General features: G+C 42.0%; 3 protein-coding genes across 7 annotated transcripts; 2 read left to right on the top strand and 1 right to left on the bottom strand.

The window, feature by feature from the left end:
- Positions 1–1542: 1542 nt before the first annotated feature.
- Positions 1543–2264, bottom strand: LOC114443044 (paired box protein Pax-5-like). Its single transcript, XM_028416951.1, has 4 exons — positions 2222–2264; positions 1979–2144; positions 1678–1875; positions 1543–1606 (listed from the first exon to the last, which is right to left on the bottom strand). The coding sequence occupies exons 1-4, from the start codon at positions 2262–2264 to the stop codon at positions 1543–1545; spliced, it is 471 nt and encodes a 156-aa protein (XP_028272752.1).
- A 1070-nt stretch (positions 2265–3334) lies between these two features.
- On the top strand, positions 3335–7679 carry LOC114443133 (zinc finger CCHC domain-containing protein 7-like). Of its 5 annotated transcripts, none has more exons than XM_028417061.1 (9): positions 3335–3380; positions 3728–4167; positions 4426–4487; positions 4629–4739; positions 5447–5620; positions 5803–5838; positions 5953–6057; positions 6338–6455; positions 6811–7679. In XM_028417061.1, the coding sequence occupies exons 2-9, from the start codon at positions 3780–3782 to the stop codon at positions 7230–7232; spliced, it is 1416 nt and encodes a 471-aa protein (XP_028272862.1). In that variant the 5' UTR covers positions 3335–3380; positions 3728–3779; the 3' UTR covers positions 7233–7679. The 5 variants fall into 5 exon arrangements, with proteins under 5 accessions (XP_028272862.1, XP_028272860.1, XP_028272861.1 ...); XM_028417059.1 differs by having other exon boundaries at positions 3340–3503; positions 5450–5620; XM_028417060.1 differs by having other exon boundaries at positions 3340–3501.
- Positions 7680–8164: 485 nt separating this feature from the next.
- On the top strand, positions 8165–17740 carry LOC114442808 (E3 ubiquitin-protein ligase RNF38-like). Its single transcript, XM_028416607.1, has 13 exons — positions 8165–8324; positions 9029–9601; positions 12577–12629; positions 12808–12989; positions 13375–13816; positions 14349–14486; positions 14603–14791; positions 14941–15102; positions 15204–15304; positions 15606–15687; positions 15773–15894; positions 16153–16252; positions 16674–17740. Exons 2-13 carry the CDS (start codon positions 9316–9318, stop codon positions 16734–16736), a joined length of 1920 nt encoding a protein of 639 aa, XP_028272408.1. The 5' UTR covers positions 8165–8324; positions 9029–9315; the 3' UTR covers positions 16737–17740.
- The last annotated feature ends 5471 nt before the right edge of the window (positions 17741–23211 follow it).

Here is a 23211-nt window from a genome sequence, read left to right on the forward strand (position 1 = left end):
GCCAGTTACTGCTCTTCATCATGAGGCCTCTAATGATGCTTTCCCTTCAACCACTGGCTGAGGATAAAACAGCCAGGGGGGACAGGGACAGGCTCTATTAAGCCTCAAAGATAACAGTGAGCGCACAGTATGTTTTTTTGTCCCAAATTGTGTAAATAAAGACAATGTGAGGTACTGTATGTGTTCACTTTTATTTTCAACTGATTCAGTTAATCCAGGTTTCTCATCTTGTTGTTCTTTTGGCAGTAAATGGATGATATTCTTTCTTCTGATGCTGTATGCAGCCTTGTTCAGCTGTAATGACACCACGGCCCTAAACAAGCACACACATCACAGAAAGACACATCAAAGCAAAAGACAAGAGGTGAATGATCATATAATCAATGCACACTAACCTATAAGGTCTGGATTGTGATTAGCTGGCAGGCTGGGGTCAAAGGTCATGCTGGGGTCTGGCCATCCAAAGGTGCCATTGTAGGAACATGGCTGCTCATGGAACACACTGCAGCAGACATCCACTCCTAGAAAAAAAAACACACAGCTTTAGTCCAGGTCCCCTGTCCTATCCCCCTTTTCTTTTTACTATAGTTCTAATTAGAAGAATGATAAAATACATGCATGTACATGTTTCCAGAGGTGAGTATGCATTTATCTGCACAATCTCCTATTGTAATGCTCGCAGTGATGGAGAAGTCGAGGTGTAAGCGGGTCTGTAATGAGAGGCCAAGATGAGGGGGAAGCATGGAGGAGCAGAGATCCTGCTGGCTGAGAGGACAGATGCCAGGGGAGGGGAGGTGGATCTCCAGCTGTGGAGGTTGTTTCAGTCTGACTAGTATTAACAAAGGACAACAAGGATAACACATCAGTCAGCCGAGAGTCCACTGTAATCTCTGTAAACACAATGAATCTATGTGAAATCTCAGGTTTGTTTTCATTTAAAACATGCTGATTTCACGTGTCAATTTGAGGAAGCATACATGAAAAAGACATAATAATAACAATAACATGATACGTCTGATAAGTCAGACTTCTTTTGGTACATGCATGTGATTGTGGTACGTGCATTGTAAGATGATGCAGAGTATTTTGTGATTTTTCTTTCTGAGGAAAGAATCCCGGCCTTCATGATGCCAAACAGGAATGCACATTTGAACTCACTTAGTTGTCACTGCATTAATGTAGCAGGGGCGATGAATTTATCATGCTGCATACAATCTACTCTCCTCAACAGAATGTGTAAGGTGGAGCTGCATTATAAATGCACAGAGGATCTGCTTGAAATACAACATAAGATATTTGACCCCAAAGCTGTTTAATGTGAAGTGTTTCAAGGAGAAAAACAAACACATCACACTCAGAGATCACACTGACCTTCTTTATGTTTGCTGCTGTATTTTCTGATTCCCAGAATCCCACTGATGGAAAACCTGGAGTCAGAGGGACAGGTTGTTCGCATGGCAACAGTTGATGCTGATGACACTGCAGGGGGCATAGGGCATGTGCCATGAATCATTAGTGGATTAGTGGAGAAAGGCAGATAAATCAAAAGGAATATGAACAGAACACAACCTTATAAGAGTCTGTCTGAACTTTGTTCCTGATGATCCTGTAAAGACAGAAGCCAACTCACTTGAGGTTCCATTTATGTCTGTAAGTACACAGCACATATGAGGTCACCTGTTGATGGAGCTGATGCTGGGCACACTGCTGTGATCACACACCCGCTCCAGCACCAGCCTGTCCCGGATCTCCCAGGCGAACATGGTAGGGTTGTGGTGTTTCAATTGCAGGGTTCTCTCCACAACTGTGGGAGTGGCCACTTTGGGTTTAGAACCTCCAATCAGTCTGGGTCTGATGCTCCCTGTTTCATTGTACCTGAAAGAAGGATGCTGATAAATAAGGCTTAACATTTGATCTGACGACAAACGAGGCAGAATTACATTAACAAATGACTGAGTAACTAAAAGCGGACTTTAACCTGGCAAGTATTTTACTGACGCAGCCGTGACTGACGCGCAGGCGGCGAGAGATCTCACAGGGACGCACGCCCTGTTCCGCGAGTTCCACGATGCGCAGTCTCACCACATGCGGTAACGGGCGCCCGTTAATGAAGACACCGCCGAGCTGGTTCACCCCACCATGCCCTGAACAGCGAGGCGGGTTAAGGAAACAAAAATCAGAGGGCATCTCTTGAACGTTAAGAAGTAACGTTATTACTTACTGTGCGTAACGGTGAGCGGAGTCCGTCCAAACTGTACCTCCATCCTCAAACAACTGTGTGAATCCTAAAAAGTCCAGAGTCCTGACTTCTCTGCGTTGGTTTTGTTGGTGTTTATATTTTCGAGGTATCCTGGAAACTTTCTGCGGCCGCTGGATGTTCGCTCTGTCAGCTTTGTTTAGTTTGCGATGCGAGGCACTTTCAGCACCTGAGCGCTGGACAGCAGCAGCACGAGCCTGTGGACGCGCACGTGCAGCGCAGGTGCAGGGGGGGGGTCAGACAGGAGTCATACGGACTGGACGTTACTGCAGAGCGTTTAAAGTTGGATATAATCAACAGACGCTCACTCCAGGTCCAGACGCCCTTTAATTAAAGAACCATTAATAAATTACGAAGCCTTCAACGTCTTCATGTTGACTTACAAATAGTGAAAATTATGATAAAAAATAGACGCCATTGGCCTCACTTAGCAGACATATTTTGATATATATATTTTTATATTCTTTTGTTAATATGTTGTATATTTATTTGTCAAAATGCTTTTAAAATGCGTTTTCCCCCATTCCAGCTGATTTGGTGACTCGTTATGATAGTCCATGGCCAACTGTGGCTGTCATTTTTGTTTTGAAGTCTGAAGGTCAAATGTTTACGCTAAAGGTGGAAAATACAGAATCCATAGGCTACGTTACGTTTAAAATTTTGATTTAAGCAATACAGAAACACCAAAAAAGTTCATGCATATTTTGTCCTATTGGTTCTCGATAAAAAAAAATACTCCTAGCGTTTAAAATAGCTGCTTTTATTTCAGAGTAAATATACTGTATTGCATTTTAACTCCACTTTTTTATTTAAAAGCTGTAGATCCTGATGGAAGGTCCCCGACATGGCAATACCTTTGGAGAAGAAGGGCAATTCTGTGGTCGGTGTCCACCAACAACAAAACTAACACTGTGAAGTTAAAATAACCTTACAATACTTTACAGTCAACACATAAGTCAACAGTCAACACATAAGTGGTCATAAGTTATTTTTATATTATACTACTTTTATAAATAAACCCGCCTCAGCAGTAGAATGTATCTCTCTCTATGGTCTTTCACACCGGGTTCACTTTTGGTTGTCCAACATTTTCCGGAAACGCCGGGTGAAGACCGTCAAACATGTAAACAAGCGTCAAGTAGCAACTTTCGTTTCAGCTGTACTGAAGGCACAACCTTACAACCAAGGAGTAGCAGATGACAAGCAACCGAAATGTGCCGTATTTGACGTTACACAACGTTGTTGTGTGTGTATCCAGTAGTTTACTCATATTTAATACTACCTCGTAAACCATGGTGCTAACTCAGCTAGCATAAGGCTAGCCAGCAGTAAACCACGTGCTAGAATATTTAGAGTATCTACTGTCGGACTTCACAATTTATTGTTTTTGCACAAATTATCTTAAATTCAGGAGCGTTATCGGTGTTAAAGTTGTGGTAAATGACAATAACAGCCGCTGTTTCATTGCAGTGCAGCCATCCGCCGTTGGGTTGTGGTGTTCAGCGGCAGGTTGTGTAGAACTATGGACTTTATTAAGGAAAATCAAGTTAATGAGGGTGATGAAGGCACCAAAGACAACCTTTTCTTTATTGAAGCCTCTGGGAGTTCAGACAGTGAAGATGAAAATCAGTTCAGTCACCAGAAACATCACAAAAGATACAATCAAGCACCACGGCTCGCCAGGGGAAGCTCCCCTCCTCTCCTCCTGGCTTTCTCCTCCACCTATGGAAGAAAACTGCAGGACACCGACCTGGCTTCCAGTGCAGACCTGCAGGAAGAGCAAGCAGAGGACAGTGATCAACCCATTGAGGAGTGGATGATCCTGGGAGAGGAGGAGCAGGTGGGGGACTCAAGCATCCGGCTTAACCTAAGCTATTGGAGCAGCTCTGAGGATGATTCTGGAGATGAAGGTTTTTTTTACGTTTTTTTTTTTAAATCAGATTCTGAGTTAACATTGTGTTGCTGCCATTCACCATTCTTTACTCAGAATTAGATGTAGTTGAGTAAAATCAGTGGAAAAGTGCATTCTAGTTTATAAAATGTTAATGTCAACTAGAGCACAATAACAAACATAATAAAAAAATAGTATTAGTTACTTTTGGAGGGTCAAAAGTTTTACTTGCACTTTTATGTTTTAAAGTTGTGTCTAACAATTTTCTCTATCACAGATATCACTGATGAGAATATTAAATCAGAAAAAGATTGCTGGGTTGTATCAGAGAAAGATAAGGTAAATTTTGAAATCCTTCAGTTCTCACAGATAAAAGAAAGAATACACTTATCTGTTTAACTGTGGCAAAAGAAAGAATACTGCAGTGTTGTGAGGTTACGTTGTGGTTTAAATCCGTCATGTCCTTTTATCTCTTTTTAGTATGGTGCCGATCATGCTCTGGCCAGCCGCTATTTTGTGCCTGGTCGTTCTCTGGTTTGTCATATCTGCAACAGGACCGGACACCTTGCCAAGAACTGCTACCTCCAACAAGTAAAGGAACACACTCATCTATCCTGTTTCCATGGACACCTGCAGAGATTGATTGACATGATCAATTCAGTTCAATTCAATTTTATTTACTGAGCACTTTTTACAATCAGAATTGTCTCACAACGCTTTACAGACACCCAGAGCCTGAACCCCCTTAAGAGCAACATTGGCAGGGAAAAACTCACTTTTAACAAGAAGACCCCTTAATCAGGACTCATAAGGAGAACCTTCCTGCTGATAGCCGGCCAGGAGAGACATATAATGTTTGTGTCCCCCATCAGTGTAGGCCTATAGCAGCATAGCTATGCTAAAAGTTAGGAATTTATCTGCAACTTCTTTACACACTATATTTTAGACTTGCTCTACACCTTACCAAGCAGAAAGGTTGGTCATTAAGGTGGAGGAACTACAGGTAAACCTGCATTTTGAGATCGGAGTATTCTATTAGGAACATATGGTACTTTCAGGTCCTGCACATATAATGGATTGAGTCCATTAAGAGCCTTGTAAGTAAGGAGAGGGATTTTGAAGTTCATTCTTGACCTTATTGGGAGCCAGTGACGAGAAGCTAAAACAGGAGAGATATGATCCCTTTTGCTGATTCCTTTTAGAATTCCTCTGATCAATATAGAGGTGAAAGAAGGCCGTCTTATAGACCTGTTTAATATGTGGAATAAATGACATGTCCTGATCTGTGTGTCTGTCAGCAGAAAAGCCCCACCTGTATCCTCTGTGGGATCCAAGGCCACATCCAGAGAGACTGTCCAGGCCGCCACTGCCGAAGCTGTGGACTGCCCTCACATGGGCTGAAACCCTGTGAAGTGCCCCCAGTGTGGAACCAGCATTGCCAGCGCTGTGGTATGCCAGGGCATCTGTCTGATGTGAGTCTATCCACTAGTTTTCTATGTGTCTACACCCTCTGAATGTTCCCATTAGAGTGTTGAAGTAAACGTTGAAGGGGTTTGTACTGAAACATTCTGCATTCTCAGTTGTGTATGGGCCCAGTTTAATGTAGTGTTTAAATATTTTGCTGTAAAGAAGTATTTTCTCCCATCTCCCTCAGGCCTGCCCTGATACATGGAGACAATACCACTTGACAGTGAGTTCAGGTTTTGTATTTACATTTATTAAATTATTGTATCTGAATCATCTCAGGATGAACGTAAGAACCTGAATCCATGTATCCAAAAAAATCAACAGTTTTTTCCCCTAGAGCAGGTTAGAGGTTCCTGTCAGACCACAGACTGTCCACAGTCTCAAACATAGGAGACACTTTGCTCACTGTTATAACTGCTCTAAAAGAGGACATTATGGCTATGTAAGTAGTAACGGAATTTAAACTCTTCCTGGTTATCTTGACTTGTTATCTGTGTCAAATCTTTCTTTATTTAAACTGACATTTTTTATTTTCTCTTTGCTTTTGTCCTACATGTTTTTTCATATCTCAATCTCTCTGTTTTGGAAAACACTTGATTAAATCCCCTGGTGTCCACTCTTTGTTCTGTCTAACACATTCATTTTGTCATTGTAATAGCACCTTTTCCACAGTCCTGAGTCCATTCTTTAACTTCTGCCTCATCTGTTTCTTTTTGTATCAGGAGTGCACAAGGAGGAGGATGGTCAGTGGTACTTTTCCTTTTCTGCCTTATGTTTGCTATTATGACACCATGGAGGACATTCTCCAGCAACATACCAAGATGCAGAAAAGATCCAAAGGTGACAAAACATATTGTATTTGTGCATTTATAATACATGCAAAATGACTTCACTTCTTGGATCAGTGCATTTCTTATTTTTTAATTCTGTTGTTTTGTAAGATAAAGATTGTGTGACTTAACCTTAGTTCAGCTCCCACTGTTATACTTCACCAAATTAAAGTTAATATATATTATCAACAAAACACTGGCCTAATATTACCTAATATGGTCAGTCAACCTTTTTTCATATCTAGCAGACAGTGATGAACTTTAGCATCCATTAATTTCACTGTTTTTCACTCTGGTATCCAGCAGCTTTTGAGCAAAGTGTGTTTCAGCTGTTTTATTTTATTGCTAATTAAAAACAAATACAGGGGCGAATGGCGAGGAGAATCGGTCAGTCCAGGGAAAAAACAGGACAAATGAAGAGATGTGTTCCCGAACTGGTAGAAGGAAGACGTGGCCAGAGAGACGCAGGCAGAGGCGTGAGGTGAAGCGACTGAGGAGGGAGGCCCAGGCTATGCGGGAAGGAGGGCCGCTGGTGATGTCGCTTCGTACCTCTGATGATGAAGCTTGTCCCTTTTCAAAACCCCAACACCAGCAATGTACACCCCCCTTACAGAAGAAGAGGAGGGACAGGACAGGTGCTGGAAAGAGCAGGAAGAGCAGAGAAGTAGAGAGATGGAAGAAAAGACGAGGAATTAAACGTGGGGAGCTGTATCCCCACGGTGACATGGATATTGAAAGTGAAAACCTTCTTTCTCCAAAGCAAAGAGTGCGCCACAGAAGACGTTGAAATGTTTTTAGTTTACGAGGAATAAGAAAAACAACTAGAGCGTTTTATGTCTTATGTTCTTTTAATTTCTTTGTATATTGTCTGCAAAATAAACAGTTGAATTGCATAGAGTAGGAAGCACACCTCTATTGAATCTGCTACACTATGTTCTGCAATAGCCTTTTCAGAAAACATGCTGTAGGAAAAGCAAAGGTGTGAAGTTCTTAATTATTAATGTCTTCTGTAAAAGGCCTATTGCATCTTATGATATACTTACTGGGCCAAATTTAACATTAATATTTATTTTTATTTTGAATACTATATGTATGTTTTTTTACTAAGCCATGTATCCATCATGTATAGTATAGTGTATAGTCGGGGTATGGTAGGTTATCCTATAAACAGACTTACGTTACTGTTTTACAATAACATTTAATTTTGTGTATTTAAAATACATTTGAAAGCAATTCTCTGACTGTGCTTTGTAGCGAGCAACATAAATAGAAAAACGTCAAAGAATGTCCAGTTAGCTACATTTAGAGTTTCTTTTAAATGTTGTGTGGCGCTTCATTCGTGAAAACCTAAGGGAATTGTACATATGTATTGTACATCCATAAGCATCCCTGTATGTGGAGCACATCTACTGTAGAAGCCACTGGCTTTCAAAGCGTTGTCTCATAGTATTTCTGCTATGAAGCTGCTGAATTATTAATGAGCAGAGCATCTGCCTGGGGTTTGCCAGACAGAAGTAGTCAACTCCGATAACACGATGCCATTTAAATTCGCCTTTGACCCGCGGTAATTAAATAAATCTTGCTCCGGTGGGTATTGTGCGAACTCTAACATATTTTTTCATATTTTTTCTGTAAGGTTTGTGTGGTTTTGTTATATGGACAGCCCAGCGTTGCCGTGTGACGAAGTATATATTTATCTGTTATCGACTAACAGTGACTTGACAGAGATGTGAAACTCCCATTGATTGATCTCCACTACACTCCCCGCTGACCAGAGAAAACAGTCGATAGCGAATGCGAGAGGGGATTTAAATTGGACAAATATCATCAACCTTACTTCACGGACAAGGTCGCTTTTTGTTTTCTCGTGCGGTAACAGGTAACCTGCTATTAGCACCGCCTAACTGCTAGCTCAACATTGACACAGTGCGACGTTAGCTAGCTTGTAATGTCGGCACTGTTGGACTTGTTTTCCCCTCTAGACCCCGCTTCCTGTTAGCCTTGGGCTAGGTGGAAAATTGAATTTATGCTAATGAACGAGCAGGTATAGTTAGCCAGCGCAAAGGGGTGTAACTTACAGTAGGACAGCCGCATCGGTTTATTTGTAATTATTCACGAACACACGCTAATAACTTTGTTTTACATGTAAGGTTCGGAACAGCTGTTCTCCTTTAGTTTGCTAACGCTCGACTGCTAGCCATCTTGCTTGTGTTGACGGATTTAAGTATTTAACTTGGCTAGCTTTTAGTTGCAAAGAGCAAGCAATATTAACTTCAGTTGTTTGTTAAGATAGGCTCCAGCAGTGTGTTTACACGTTCAGGACCGAATTACGTGCGAGTAGTGCCTATAAAATACTTTATTTTACTGTGGGAAAGACAGATAGTGTTCTCTGTGAAAAGACAATAGGGAAGCAGGGACTTGTTCAGTCGTTGTTCTGGTAACGAGGAGACCTCTAATAACTGAGCAGATAGAAAAGAGCTTTGGCTGCCGTGTTTCACGCCCTGCTTGTTTAGTTGCAGTATTCTTTGTATATGTAGGTTCATGTGTGTTATAAATAATTAAATAAAACCTCTTTCTGTTAAGTCGACCTGCACGGATTGCTGGGGGAACAGTGGATGGGATCGATGCAGATGGTGCTTTTGCGACACATAAGGGCTGTGCTTCCATGAACCTGCTGCTTCCAGGTGTCTCCTCTCGTTATATTATATTAAATGCCTCAGAAAACACTGGTAGTAGCAGGTCATCATCTGAGATAACTGGGTGGGTAGAGAGACGCGGGGAAGCGGTCTGAGGAACGAGGCTCCTGCCTGTACATCTCTCCAGCCTACCTTCATCTCATCCATCCACCACCGCCCTCATAATTTCCAGCCATGGACCCCCCTAGAACTCGGTCGCGGTCTCGCTCTGGCTTTTATCATTTCACCATGAACGGTAACGTTGGAAGCAATGGCAGCGGTAACTCGGTCGGTAACGGGAGCTTGATGAACGCCAGCGGAGGAGGGGTGAGCTACCCGCAGCAGAGCAACCCTGGCTGGGCGCCGCATCACGGAGGTCGTAGCTACCCTGAGAGCCAGCAGCAGCACACCCAGGGGAGCTACCTGTCCGCAGGGGCGCAGCGACACTCTTCACACGGAGCTCACAGACACCCCGGGGCTGGTAAGCAGGCTTTAAGCAAACAGGGCCGGCAGCCCGGCAAGATGCATCATTAGTATTGCATACATTCACATAGGATACACTCCCTGAGGGTGCAGGTAGACCACTAGCAGCTCATCAGGCAGGGATGCACTTAACTAGAAGGCATGGTGCTTCCACTGCCAGTTTATTGGTCAGTTGTATGTTGGTGCAGGTGTAGTGGAAGCTCGAGCTTTATGGTTTTGACTAGCATTAACTCGGGTACATAAATGAGATAATAAACTTTGTACTGCATGTCATTGCCTGCATTCTCTTCAGGCAGATTATTCACCCCTCAATGAGAATTTAGCACTGATTTTTTTTTAGGGTTTTGCAGCAGGCCTGCATGAGTCAAGCCTTAAGGAAAACCACACATGTATCAGTTAGATAATTAATTAGTCACCCTTTTACTAAAGTAAAAGTTTCAGTAAAGACATTTAGTTCATTAATGAAGTAGATGTGTTGGTTTTTGGAAATGCAATGGATTTGAGCTGTGCACTGTGTTGTATGGCTGGCTCAGGATGCATTTGCCCAGTTGTTTAGACAGCCCTTTGCAAGGCAAATTCTATGAGAGGAGTTGGATTAAGAAGCCTGTCTGGACCCAGAACCAGACACTTGAGTTGTTTGCTATGAAAACCTTCTCTTGAGAGAGAATTATCTTTTTTTTCAGATTTCTCAATATTGCGAGGCATGCTGGCAAGGAACTGTTTCCTAAAGAAGTGACTTTTAACTTTTAGCCTGTGCAAAGCTGTATATTGTTGCAAAATTAATGTTTCTTTTAGTGGTTTGGTGCAGAGTAGCAAATGTTGTTTTTGGCACATACACCAGGTCTTCACTCTGTCAAGTAAAATTATGTGGATTTTCCTTTATCAAACGTATTTATTTGTTTTATTCACTGCTTCATTTGCTTTTTCTGATCATAACAATGGTTCCAACCCAAATTCACTCAGAAGACAATGAAGACGACTCTGAGCTTTTAAAATATGTAAATGAAGAGGAGGAAATGAAGGGAAGTCTGTGTGAGACTGCACCTAAATGTACTTTTTATTGTCTCTAGCATTGCTCCTTAGTGTTCAGCAGGTTTCCATTGCTGACCAATGGAAAGAGCCTGGAGAAACCTTCTGTAATACCAGACTGATTTCCCTCAGAGGCAAAAAAAAGTGCAGTGAATGAATGAAAGCAGGCTTTTAATGGGGCAGCAGCACCATTGCCAAACACCCAAAAATAAGCCACACAGAGGGGAAGCTCACAAAAACGCATGCTTTCCAAAATCACAGACTACAGTGAAGTTTGTGTGAAGGGCTTAAACAATGTATTTTCCATCTGTGTGAGATGTCTTCTGTTTCCTCCAAACAGCTGCATATGCCTAATTCTTTGTGGTTGGGCTCTGTGTGTGGATATTACAAACACTGGTGAACACTTATGCATTGTGTGTGTTGAAATGCTTCTTGCCCCTATTTTTCTTACTCCCACTGTTTGAAACATGCTGTCACCCGGTGTGACTTTAAAAATGTTGCTTTCCACAACCTGCCTGCATAGGAGATCTTGATTCACATTATTACTAGAGATCTTTGCAGATTTTCTGGGGGTGTTACTTATTTAATTACACGTTGTGTAAGGCCAGGCCTGACTCAAATGTCTGTCATGAAAGAAATGGTGTCAGTATTCCCCAGCAGTCATGCTTGGAGGAAATAAGGTCGTCTGCTCTTCAACAGAACTCGACCACTCTGGCTCGCCATTCCCTTTCCTATGGCCCCCGGGATGAATCAGCGTTAACAGACCCATTTCTCCACAAAACACATAGGCATTTGAGGCCCAGGACCCTATGTGGTCTGAACAAAAAGAAGATAAATTGAAATTTAAGTCAGTGTGCTGGCCCTACTGTTGGCTAGTCAGTCATGCGCCCATTCCTCTCTTCTCCACAGCCACTAGCAGGGTGTCTTTGAGCTGTCACTATCGGCAGACTTCACATGGCTCTGGAGTGGCATGGCAAAGACAAGAAAAGGGGGGTGGAAAGGGGTGTGTTCGGATCTGTTGTTACTGAGGAGGCAGAGGGCTTTTTGGATAGGAGAGGCATGCAGCCAGTAACAGAAAGGCATGTGGGGAGAAGTCCCCCCTTTTGGTGATTAAAGGTTTTTTGGGGGGCTGCTTAGAGGAAAGTCATGTCAGCTGAGTTCAAGGACATCCCTTTTAAGTTGCTCAAACGTTTGCATGCACATGTTGCATGCAGACTGCACATGTGGACTGTCAGATAAACAGATGGAAGAGCTCTGCTTTTTTAGATTCTGGCATTAGTGTTTTCTTCAGTGTTCATTTAGTGTACTTTCGCTTCTTTAATATGCTCGTTTTGACCCACTAATCTAATTGGTATCATTATGGAATCTTCTTTTTTGATGTTAACCTTGAGACAGACATGTTTCAGATGACAGCGCACCTTTGAGCCATAACTGAAGACAAAAATGTTCTGTGTTCAATGTTTTCACATGCAAAGCCCACAAGATGCTCTTGTGTGTTGTGCATGCTTGATTGGGGATGTCTGTGTGTCTGCACAGGCTTTTCATGGCAGATCAGAGGGAGTGATTGGTCTGTGAGAGCCAGAGAAGATAAGTCCAATGTGATATCTTCCAGAGATGGCTTCCTTTATGGCTGCTTGTTTAAAGCAGAGATTTCAAAAGGCTGTTGGAAAGACAAACCCTTTCTGAGGACACAGGACTGTAGCCTTATGTGTTTTTGTCATCTCTGCAGGATTTTGTAATGTTAAGTCTATAGAAAGGTTTTTAGAAATTAGCTTGGGTTTATCAAGACAGTTTAATCTTTTTGCCTTTTCAAAGGCAACCAGCTGCCTGTGTGTGTTGCTGTATTTTTGTTGGCTTAGCAAGCATATGTCCATGTGTCTTGTGATGTTGATGTTTTTCAGCCCTATTTTATCTGATTATGTTTTTTCCCTCTGTGGCCTGCAGGAGGAGTGCTCCATTTTCATCCAGATAATGTGTGCAGTGAGGACCGGGACAAAGTAAGCATGAAATATAACCACTGCCTGTTGCCTCTGCTGCACTTCTGCTTTGAATAGAATATTTTTGTTATTGTTTTCTGCTTCATATTCATTCTCTCATTTTTCACCTGTCTGCTTTTTGCTTTCTCCTGACCAACCATCCCCATGGTTTCCTGTCCTCCTTCACCTCTGTGTGCAGATGGAAGACAGCCCAAGCCCAAAAAGGCAGCGTCTTTCTCAGCAGTCCATGTTGGATCTAAGCTCTGCCCCTCCCTCTACTCCTTCCTCTCCTATTCGCCCCTGGGAGCTGCCTCCGAATCGCAGACCACACCCCCACTACATGCCAGAGAGATGCCACACACCTGTTAGAAACCGTCGCAGGTATGAGTGACACAAGTACATTAAATCACTCTGGTAACTCAATGCAAGATTGCAAATTTATCTTATTTTTTTTGTTTAATCTACCATCGGAAAACATTATGTTAAACAACTAGTGGTGATTCTTACTGGACAATAAATAAGTGTATGCAGTAATGTGCCGCCTGTAGGTCAGAACTAATGTTTTTTTGTTGACTGATACTACAGACCTAAAACAAAATGAATGAACTGAATACATTGGAAGGTGAAGACATCATCCATGCCTACTTAAAACAATTATGGGTATTTTTGTTGCTGTAGATGGCAGCTTCAGCAGCTGTCTTACTGCAAATGACCACATAATTCCTTCTGCCTCCTTTTTAGTTTTTCCTTCTTTCTTCCACCTCAGTCCTCCAATGAGACGTCAGCGTGGCCGGAGAGATCGTTTGACTCGCCACCATCATGCCCACAACAACCACCACCACTACAACAGCAACAACAACCACCACCACCATCACCACCCCAATGCCCACCACCACCACCACCACCACCACCACCACCACCTGCACTCCCACCACGGCCCATCACCAGGCCATCAGGATGAAAATTACCGACACCCAGTTCCTCCTCAGGGTTACCCACCCTACAGCCAGCAACCTCCCCGAGGGCCAGGCCCAGGGCCAGGGCCTGAAGAGCGCCCAGGTTACCATCCTCCAAACCCTTCCCCAAGACCTCTTCACCAGTCACCCAACCTGTCCCCCAGGCTGCTGCACCCTGCTGCCCATCCACAGCACCCCCACCCCCACCCGTCACAGCAACAGAGCAGTGTGGTGTTGGATCTCCATGAGCAGGTGGGTTCAGGGTGTATCATGTGACCTTGTTGGGGGGGGGGGTGTAGTACAAAAAGTAGTAGTAGTAGTACAAACTGGTGTGATTCTTAAAGTTTTTTTGAGCTTTTTAGTTTTAATTTCATACTTTAGAAAAAGATGAGAGACTGAGAAATTGATCAAAACAAGACGGTGTGAGTGCTCTTTAACTATAAGACAGACAGCTACTCAAGGTTGTATTTATTTTCAGTGGAAGGTGTTCATTATAGACTGATGTAGTTTCATTTTAATGAAATTTTGTTGGCTGTTAGCTCTAATCAACATCATGCAGGTGAAAGACGACTGCTAATGTGGGAGAGCCTTTTATCAGAGTTTGAGGTCTGTATTGAAATCATGCCAGTATTCAACAAATGGCCTATGGCCTGCATTTGGATAACATTTTATGTGCAACCTGGACAGTGTGGATTAATTCTTGTAATTCCAGCTGCTTAGCTTTAAACCACTGTCTTGCATACACAAAGCTGTGAACCTCGTCCCTTTTTATCTCTGCATTTAGGGTTCGGCTCCAGTATCGTATCCTGTGTCTCCACCGGGAGCACCACCAGGTCTGCCACCTCGCTCTGCCCCACAGCAAATCCCAGCATGCTCAGTGGTCTTCAGTGGACAGCACTATCCGGTCTGCAGTGTCCCTCCTGTGAGTGTGTTTCTTTAGGAGATTCATTTTCATTTGGTGCTCAGTTAGCTTTGAACAAAACTGTGATTGTGACGTGTATTACTAAAAGTAAAATCTGTTTTTTGTCTCTCCACTAGGTCCTTCAGACTTGTTCTGTGCAGCATTTACCCATGCCCTACCCCTTTCCATCACTACTGTCCAGTGACCCAGCCTTCTTACTCCCCCCTCCTCACCTCACCCACCCACCAACACATCTTTCCCACCACCCACCTCACCTGCCACAGCCTGGACAATTTGGACCCTATCCAGCACAGCAGGCACGATCAGTGAGTAGAAATTCTGAATATAATGGTTTTAATGTTTAATTGTTATCAATTGTTGCTTTTTTTTATAATATTGTAACATCTGCACCTGATTGTGTCATCAAACCTGTGACATTAATGGGTTAATTGGCTCTTCTACTTTTGCTTCACAGCCATTACAGAGGATAGAGAATGACGTGGAGCTCCTTGGAGAGCATTTGTCTCTGGGTGCTGGGCTCCACTACCCCGCTGCCACCCACCCTGCCCTCACCCCCCACTCCACACAACTTCACTTTCTTTCACATGACCCCCTTCCACAAGAGTTCTTTGGAGTGGTGAGCATTTACTATATGTATACAGTATAATTAAATCTACAGAGTGCAGTGAAACAATGTCTCAGAGGCTTAATATTCCTGTCTTGTCAATCACCCTCCAGTCTTATCCAAACTTCATTCCTCGGCGTCTCCCGGGGCGACGGTACCGCTCACAACAGCTGCCACCCTCGCCTTACCACCCCAGCCTCCTGCCTTACTTCCTGTAAGTAGAACTTGCTCAGGCAGTAAATGGTTTGGGCCAAATACATAGTAAATGATCAGAATTAACAATTAATTGTGTTGAATTTTTTATTATTAAAAATGTTACTTGGACTTTAAAAGTCTTATTGATGTTAAGGATTTCCTCACAAATTCACACAAGATGTTTCGAATTAATGATTGAACAAAAGATTTGTTTGAATGAAAATTTGTTCAAAAGAAAACTGATTTGGGAGAAACGCATCTTAAACAGCTTAGTAGACAAACCAAAACTGAAGTTCTTCGTTTAATTTCTCTGTCCTTAGATCAATGCTGCCAGTCCAGCCCACAGGTCCTGCAATCAGTCTGGAGCTGGATGTAGATGACGGAGAAGTGGAAAATTATGAGGTTTGTTTTTGATCAGTTTTGGTCAGCACGTGTGCTGGAGGCAGACACTTGGTTCTTCTGTTGTTACTGATGTGTTCTTTTAAAGGCTCTCCTGAACCTCGCTGAGCGCCTGGGAGAGGCCAAGCTCCGGGGACTGACAAAGGGAGATATTGAACAGCTTCCTTCCTATCGATTCAATCCAAATAACCATCAGTCTGAGCAAACACTGTGAGTGCTGCCCTTTTAGAACCATTTGCTCTTGCTGGTTTTAGGATGCAATTAAGGATTTTTGTGGTCTATTTTCTCACAAGAGGCCAGTGTCATTTACATGTTTCAGCTGTTTTTAGATTAAAACTACTTAAAATCAGCCACAGTCTCTGACTGTTGAGGATTAGACATTGTGTTCTTGGTATGCATCTGCCTGAATGCCCCGTTTGTCATGTGGAAAGTGTGTTGAAACACATGCTAATACATGTCTGTTTGCAGGTGTGTGGTATGTATGAGTGATTTTGAGTCCCGCCAACTGCTGCGAGTCCTGCCCTGCAGCCACGAGTTCCATGGAAAGTGTGTCGACAAGTGGCTGAGGGTAAGTACACTTGACATACTGACGTACACTGTGTCTGTATTATAAACTGTTAAACTTGAGTTAACGCTGAGTGGATTCAAGCAAAGTGTCAAATAATATATACTGAGAAAACTGCCCATGTATTAAAGGGCTTCAGTGAGAATCTTACTCTTCAAGAAATGTGATGAATACAAACAAGCATCAGTTCAATTTCCCTACTACACCAGAGGACAGCACTGCACCTCAACACGTGTCTTCCCACACTAAAAAAGAGTTCATGTGTTAATCATAACAGAGTCTTATGATTTAAAGGCCCAAGGCATTAGACAAAGCTCTTTGTGTGAATTAGGTTAAAAGGATTACAAATATATAATAACACAAATATAAAGTGCAAATATTTAAATTGAGGATGAATTTGATTTCCTTCATCTTCCTTCTTCAGGCCAACAGGACGTGTCCTATTTGTCGGGCTGATGCTTCAGAGGTCCAGAGAGACTCGGAGTGACCACATGAGGGAGACAGACACCCCTTGTTGTCTGTCAAACACATTCAGCACTGCCTGCTTCGAAATATTGATGCACATGTGCGTGGTTACACACACATACACACACATCATTACCTTACGTTTCTGTGCAGCATCTCCTCCTCTCTTATTATCGGTTTGGTCTTTGCTAAAACATATACCCGCTCTTATATTTCATTTGTTTCAGATGATTGTTCTTGGTTATTAAGCTGCACTTGCACATACACGGTGGTCCTCACATGTTTCAGCTAATGACCCACCACTCTGCAGTGATGTGTGTGTATGTGTGTGTGTGTGTGTGTGTGTGTGTGAATGTACACGTGCATGCACCACGTATGTGCAAGCATTGTGTGTTGATCAGCCATGTAATGCAAGGCTGTGGTACATGACTGTGTGTTTACTGTGTGCGTGTATGAGAGATTTTTTTAAGACATCATGGAGCATGCATGAGTTTCTGTTGTGTATCAGAGTAACGACGTGTGAGAGTGTTTGCTCTCATGAGTGACTGACCTTACTTCCTGTTTGTACGTTTATGCACTGTCTGTCTGTATGCATACTATGTGTGTATGTATGTTATAGACTTAATCCTTTTCTCTAGTTTGACACTAAGGGTCCATGCTGCCACTATAGTTCTCGGTTACCTTTTGATCCATTTGTTTTAAATTATTATTATTATTATTATTATTATTATTATTATTATTATTATTATTATTAGACCGTTATAAGAGATTGTTTTCCTGCCTGGCAGTTACCTCATCATTCCGGTTTTGGTCATCACTCATTAAGAGCTTCACAGCACTACTTTGAAATTAAGCACATATGTTTTTCTTTTCCTGTCTTTTCTTAGCTCAAATAAGTTTGTGACTTTGCAGTGGCACATGTTACATATATATAAATCTATACATATATATATAAATATATATATATATATATATACTGTATAAAATCTATGAATATCTGTATACCAAATAAAAGGCTTGATATGACATTTTTAAACTGAGTGTTTTGTTGATATTTTTCTCTTTTTTTAAATTAATGTAAAGACTTGTGGAGGTGTACTTCTCACTGATTTTGAATTAGAATGCAATGGCTTCAAATGACCACTTGGGGGTGTTGCTGCTCTTTTAAAAGACAGTTTTTTCCACATCTACACAAGTTGTAATGCAGATCGAGGAAACGCTTGAGCGCACTTACCATGCAGTGATAACAGGTTACTAATTTGTGGCCCTCTGACGGAGTGAGACACTTGACTTGGTCTCCTTAGTTTTTGTCACTCAGGATTGTAGTGATCTTTTTCAACGTTGCCCAACACAGCAGCACAAATCACATCTTTTCAAAGTTAAAGACATTTCTTTGGTTTATTTTTTTAAAGTTAGTATGGAGCTGTGCTATATGCATGCATAGATCATTGAAAAGATCCTGTCTTTGTTATTTTAAAAAAAAAATTCTTAATGCACAGAGGATACCCTGTCAAAGCACCTGTCTTACACCATCCCCCAAAAAACACCCTAATTCTGCAATTAAAACAATAGCTGTGTAAACCTCAAGATTGAGTGTCTGTCTGAGAAAGCAAAGATACCCATGGAACTTTACATATGGTAACAATGTGTTCAGTGAAGTGCTCATTTACTCTCTGAATTGCAAATTAGACAAATGTCTTTATATAGATGGTGCAGACAGGCTGTCCCCTTGCGGCACACTACTATGGACATATGTGTGTCCATTTTACAACTGAATTTTACACACACTGTTGCTTTGTAGTACAGATGACTATGTTTTAATGGAGCTGTTTGAGGCATGGAGAACACAAATGTTATTTTGTTTTAATAGACACAACAAAGGTCATTTCTAAGTTAATAGTTCATGGTCAGCCGCCAAAACAGAAGTTTGATTTATTTTTCATTCCTTTACTGTCTTTGCACTGACCATGGTGGTTCTACAGTGTGAAAGAGGCACTGCAATGAACTGATATCATAAGTGAAGTTTTTTATTCCACAGTCTGATGTTAACTCGGGCCAGCCTGACTCCATGGTGTAGAGATGTGCCTTAGACACTCCATCTCTGGACCCATTGTTCTCCTTGAGGCTGAAGTGGCTAAATATTTGGGATTATACTGATGTAGTAAAATGTTTAGGGATTCCCTGTGTAATCAATCATACCTGCATTTCGGACACTACAGTATTTTGAGTTCTTGTTGTATTACCAGAGAAGCCACCTGACTCGAGCTGTCCTTGCTTTTGTTGTTTTCCACTCTGCCACTCTGCTCCTTGTTTGTTTTTCATCTTTTCCTCATCTCTTCTCCCAATTCTCTTCTGCATCTCTGACCTCCCCATCTTCTACTCGCCTCTTTTTCTGTTCTTCTGTCCTTTCAGTGGCTTTTCTTCTTGCTCTTGTTGTCTTCATGCACTGTCCTCTGTTTTTGCCTTTCCTTCAGCTCTCTGCACTTACTCTGTTTTCCTCTCTTCTGTCTTTTTACTTATGCATCTTCTCTTCTGACCTCCTTCTCTCCTCTTTTTGCCTCTGCCGTGATCACCACCCACTCCTTTAACCTGCTTCCGCTGCAGTGAAGAAGAAGTGATGGGGGATTTCTGTCTAATGCTGTCTGCCCAGTTCCTCTAAGGGAAGACATAATTTGCATCGTCTTGTTGTCCCTTTCCTGCTCACTCTGGGTTGCATGAGGCCACATTTGCACAATATTGGGTGGCGGTTCAGCCCATTCTGATGTTGCAGAAAAGTTTTTTTGTTGTTTTTTAATGTAGTTTGTTCATTTTCATGCAATAATAACTCTATCCAGAGTATTCATTTTGCAGATATTAGCTAAATATATTTCTCCCTACAGTGGAACCCTGGCTGTCCCAGAGGGCTTTCACTGGATTTAATCTGTGTGGTTGGTCAGTTGTGCTTTGGTCACTTGTGTGTGTGGCTGTCTGTTCTGTCCGGAGGCTGTTCCTTAACTTGTGACATGTTCCAGGCAGCCTGTGTTATGTTGGCTGTGAAGAAAATGACTTCCCTTTAAGTCTCAGCTCACACACACACACACACACAGAGGGGGCGATGATAAAGACGCAATTTCTGCATGTGGAGCCCATGCTTTTGATTATTTACATAAACTTTTCAGAGGCTATCAGTGGTGTTGCACAAAAAGGACCTTCTGTTTTGTCAGTATGTGGAATTAGCTTTATATTTGTATCATGATTTATGGGTACTAGTAAATATTGCTATAAAAGGAACTGTTCTCAGTTTTCCGGGGACAAGTCAAGAGAAACTTTGATTTGCAGAAGCAGACAAGGCATCATCATAATCATCATCCTCATTATCATCATCGTCATCAACAGTTATATAAATATTTTACAAAATGATGAATCATATTCAGGCACTGTGTCGTTTATTTTGTGAGAAGGTTTTACATCCTGCTGCTCTTCTCCAGACAGCCGGTATTTCTAATGTGCAACTGCAAATCTGTGTGTGTGTGTGTGTGAGGGAGTAAAGAAGTGAGAGAGGGAGAGAGAGCATCTGTGTATTATACAGGCTGTCCCAAGTTGACAGGGTACATGGATTCTCCATCCTGCTTGTATATAAAAAGAAAGTGAGCGCATCGAGTCCTGCTGGCTTCACTTATATTCACACTCATACACACACACAAGCATATACATGCATGGTATATAGCCCCCTTTGCTTCTCTGTCTTGTAAAAAAATATACATTTTAATTCTAGGGGTGTGAGGGTTAAATGTGAAGACATCAGGAGGTCAGGTTGTTCCCTGCCCATCTCCCTGAGTGAAGTGTGTGTGCAATCTTTATTTTATAGGGATTTCCCTCCCTGCATGCTGCATGGCTGCTGGCCATGTCATCATGTTCTGAGCTGTCAGAGGCCATCACTGTCACTGCATGGAGCATGAGGTGTGTGTGTGAGAGAGACAGAAAGAGAAGGAAAAGAAGACAAAACACTAAAGGGGAGACAGTTACAGACAGCAGTGTGTGTGTTGGTGTGTGTGCGTGTGGTCAGGCGGAGTGGAAATAGTGCGGTACTTGGGGCTCAGTGGGAGTGGCGGCGTCAGGCAAAGGCTTTCAATTTCACACAGTAAGTTGATGATGAAAGGCAAGCTCAGAGGCATCATACATGTTGTAGCGCACACAGACACGCACACACACACACATACACAAAGTGCCTGCACAGCAGGAGCCTCTGGTCGCCTTCCCAGTCTGCTGGATAATTCCCTCTCCAGGGAGCTGGTGAGAGGAGCAAAGTTCATGAAACCAGTGGTCCAAGTACACATGCTGTTAGCACTTTACTTTGTTGTTGGCTTTTATCATTTACAAAACACATTCACATACAGGTTTCAGTTGTTCAAAGCAGACAAAAATAAATAAGTTAAAAAAAAACAAGTAAAGAAAGCAGTATAAAAACAGTTAGTTAGACTCCTGTCACAGTTTGCAGGGATAATACCCTTTATTTTAGGAGTGATCTCAGATCTGAACTCAGGTGATGGTAAAAGGTGCTTTGAAGCCACTGATGTCCAAATATGGATTTATGTGACTATCACCTTTGTGTTGTTTTGGTTATTGTTTTAAGGTCTCCATGGTTTGGGTGTTACATCAGTTTTCTCTCATGGTGTGATGTTATTTACCAGGCTGAGAAGCACATCTGATGCCAGCTAATGCAATCATTTGACTGGAGGTCATTTTTTTGTTCTGGGGTTTATGTCTGCTCATGTCATAGAAGTATGATTCATTACTGTATTCAAGTGATGGTCTCAAGGCAAAGTGAAAATGGAAAAGTATTGGCTTCTTTCACCAGGGAGAGTTGGCGAGCAGGCCAAAGTGGTAAATGGGCTGATATGAGTCACATAAGTTAGACGCTGACAGTGATGCTGGCTACAGTGTGTGGCATAGAGATCTATGAGGTCCCAAACAGAGGGAGCAAGACATATGATGCAGTAAACGAACGTCATTGTTAATGAATGCCTCTGTATATATATCATACTCATAAACATCATTTAAACTGTGACACAAGACTTCAGCCTTTACTTCACTAACCTCAGTGTATCAATATTTTACAGTATATATCTGATAATAACGTGAGCCTTAAACCTAAGAAAATAGCTGATGCTAAGCACACAATATGAAGTGGACTCAACTTATCTCCCTTATACATAACTAAAGAGAAGACTATAAGATGTCTGTGGCTCAGTATGTTCTAAAGTGGCTTAGAAAATACTGTATTAATGCAATAATAACAGAAACTCTTAGGAGATGTGACATCAAACTGAGGTTGTTACTACGATGTGTAGGCTGCAATTACCTAAACACTTAATTACTGTAGTAATACATTTAATTGAAAGAAATATGTCAAAGCTGTTTATAAGCATAGTGGTGTTGACTACAAACTGTGTGCTTATTGTTAGCACAGCTAGAATCGTTTATATGTAGTGTGAACAGAATTAGAATTGTTTCCTACTGCAGTCTCACAGGAGAGGCGCTCATACCTTCTTTGTACCCTACAGTGCATGGAGGTGAAATCTTTGACATGTAGGTGCTCGTTTTGATCTATTTTGTATTTTCCACCTATCAGATGGAAACATTTGATACAAGAAAGACCGCATGTCTATGTTTTGTGTCTTTGTTTTCTATGAAAATTTGAGCAGGTTTTACTCATATTTTGGCAATGATTGTAAGATAAACTAATTCAACATAAATCAAATCCAAACAGCTTTTTCATCATGTGAATATGTGATAGTTCATAGCATGCCTGGTCTTACAGCCCTCTTGCATGCCCAGCACCATAAGGCTGCCCTGTTGGTTCAGCAGGGAGTTGGACTAGAGCTGCAACCTTTTCGTGCTTTGACCTATTCCAACAGGCTCATGTGTTTGGCAAAACACTGTATGTTTTGCCCCAGATAATAACGTCACATCATGTTCTTTACAATGTGGTAACAACAACAACAATGTTGGCCCATAAAGAGCTGTGGTGTAAAAACAAACATCAGAAAATGCTTTTGGAAAAGCTAGAAGAAGCTGTTTCCCACTTCAGTTTGAAGGTCACTGAAGTGTTGCTGTCACTTCCTTTGTGTCCAGGTTTTAACCCTTTGTCACCTTTTTGACTAAAAACAGTCATTTGCAGCCAGTTGCCTTCTTTAATTCAAACTAGCCCTGTATAGTACAAGAGTTCAGCCTTTCCATCAGAAACACTCTACAATATGGAGCACTTCATTATTCATGAGTGTTCATGCTCACGCAAACCTACCTGGAGACACCAAATGTGAAACTACACCTGCGTCTCAACCCAAGCATGAACACGAATGGCTGTCCCCACACGGAAAGTGTGCACTACACATTGTCTAGAAAGCAAAATACGGTAAAAAGCACGTCATTTGGAGCTCTGATTATTTACCTGTATCTTTAGCACGCAACGTGTCATCTCACACTTTATCAAGGTAAGTTTCTGTTGTACTTTCAGA

The sequence above is a fragment of the Parambassis ranga genome, chromosome 10 (genome assembly GCF_900634625.1).
Source record: "Parambassis ranga chromosome 10, fParRan2.1, whole genome shotgun sequence".
Lineage (NCBI taxonomy): Eukaryota > Metazoa > Chordata > Actinopteri > Ambassidae > Parambassis > Parambassis ranga.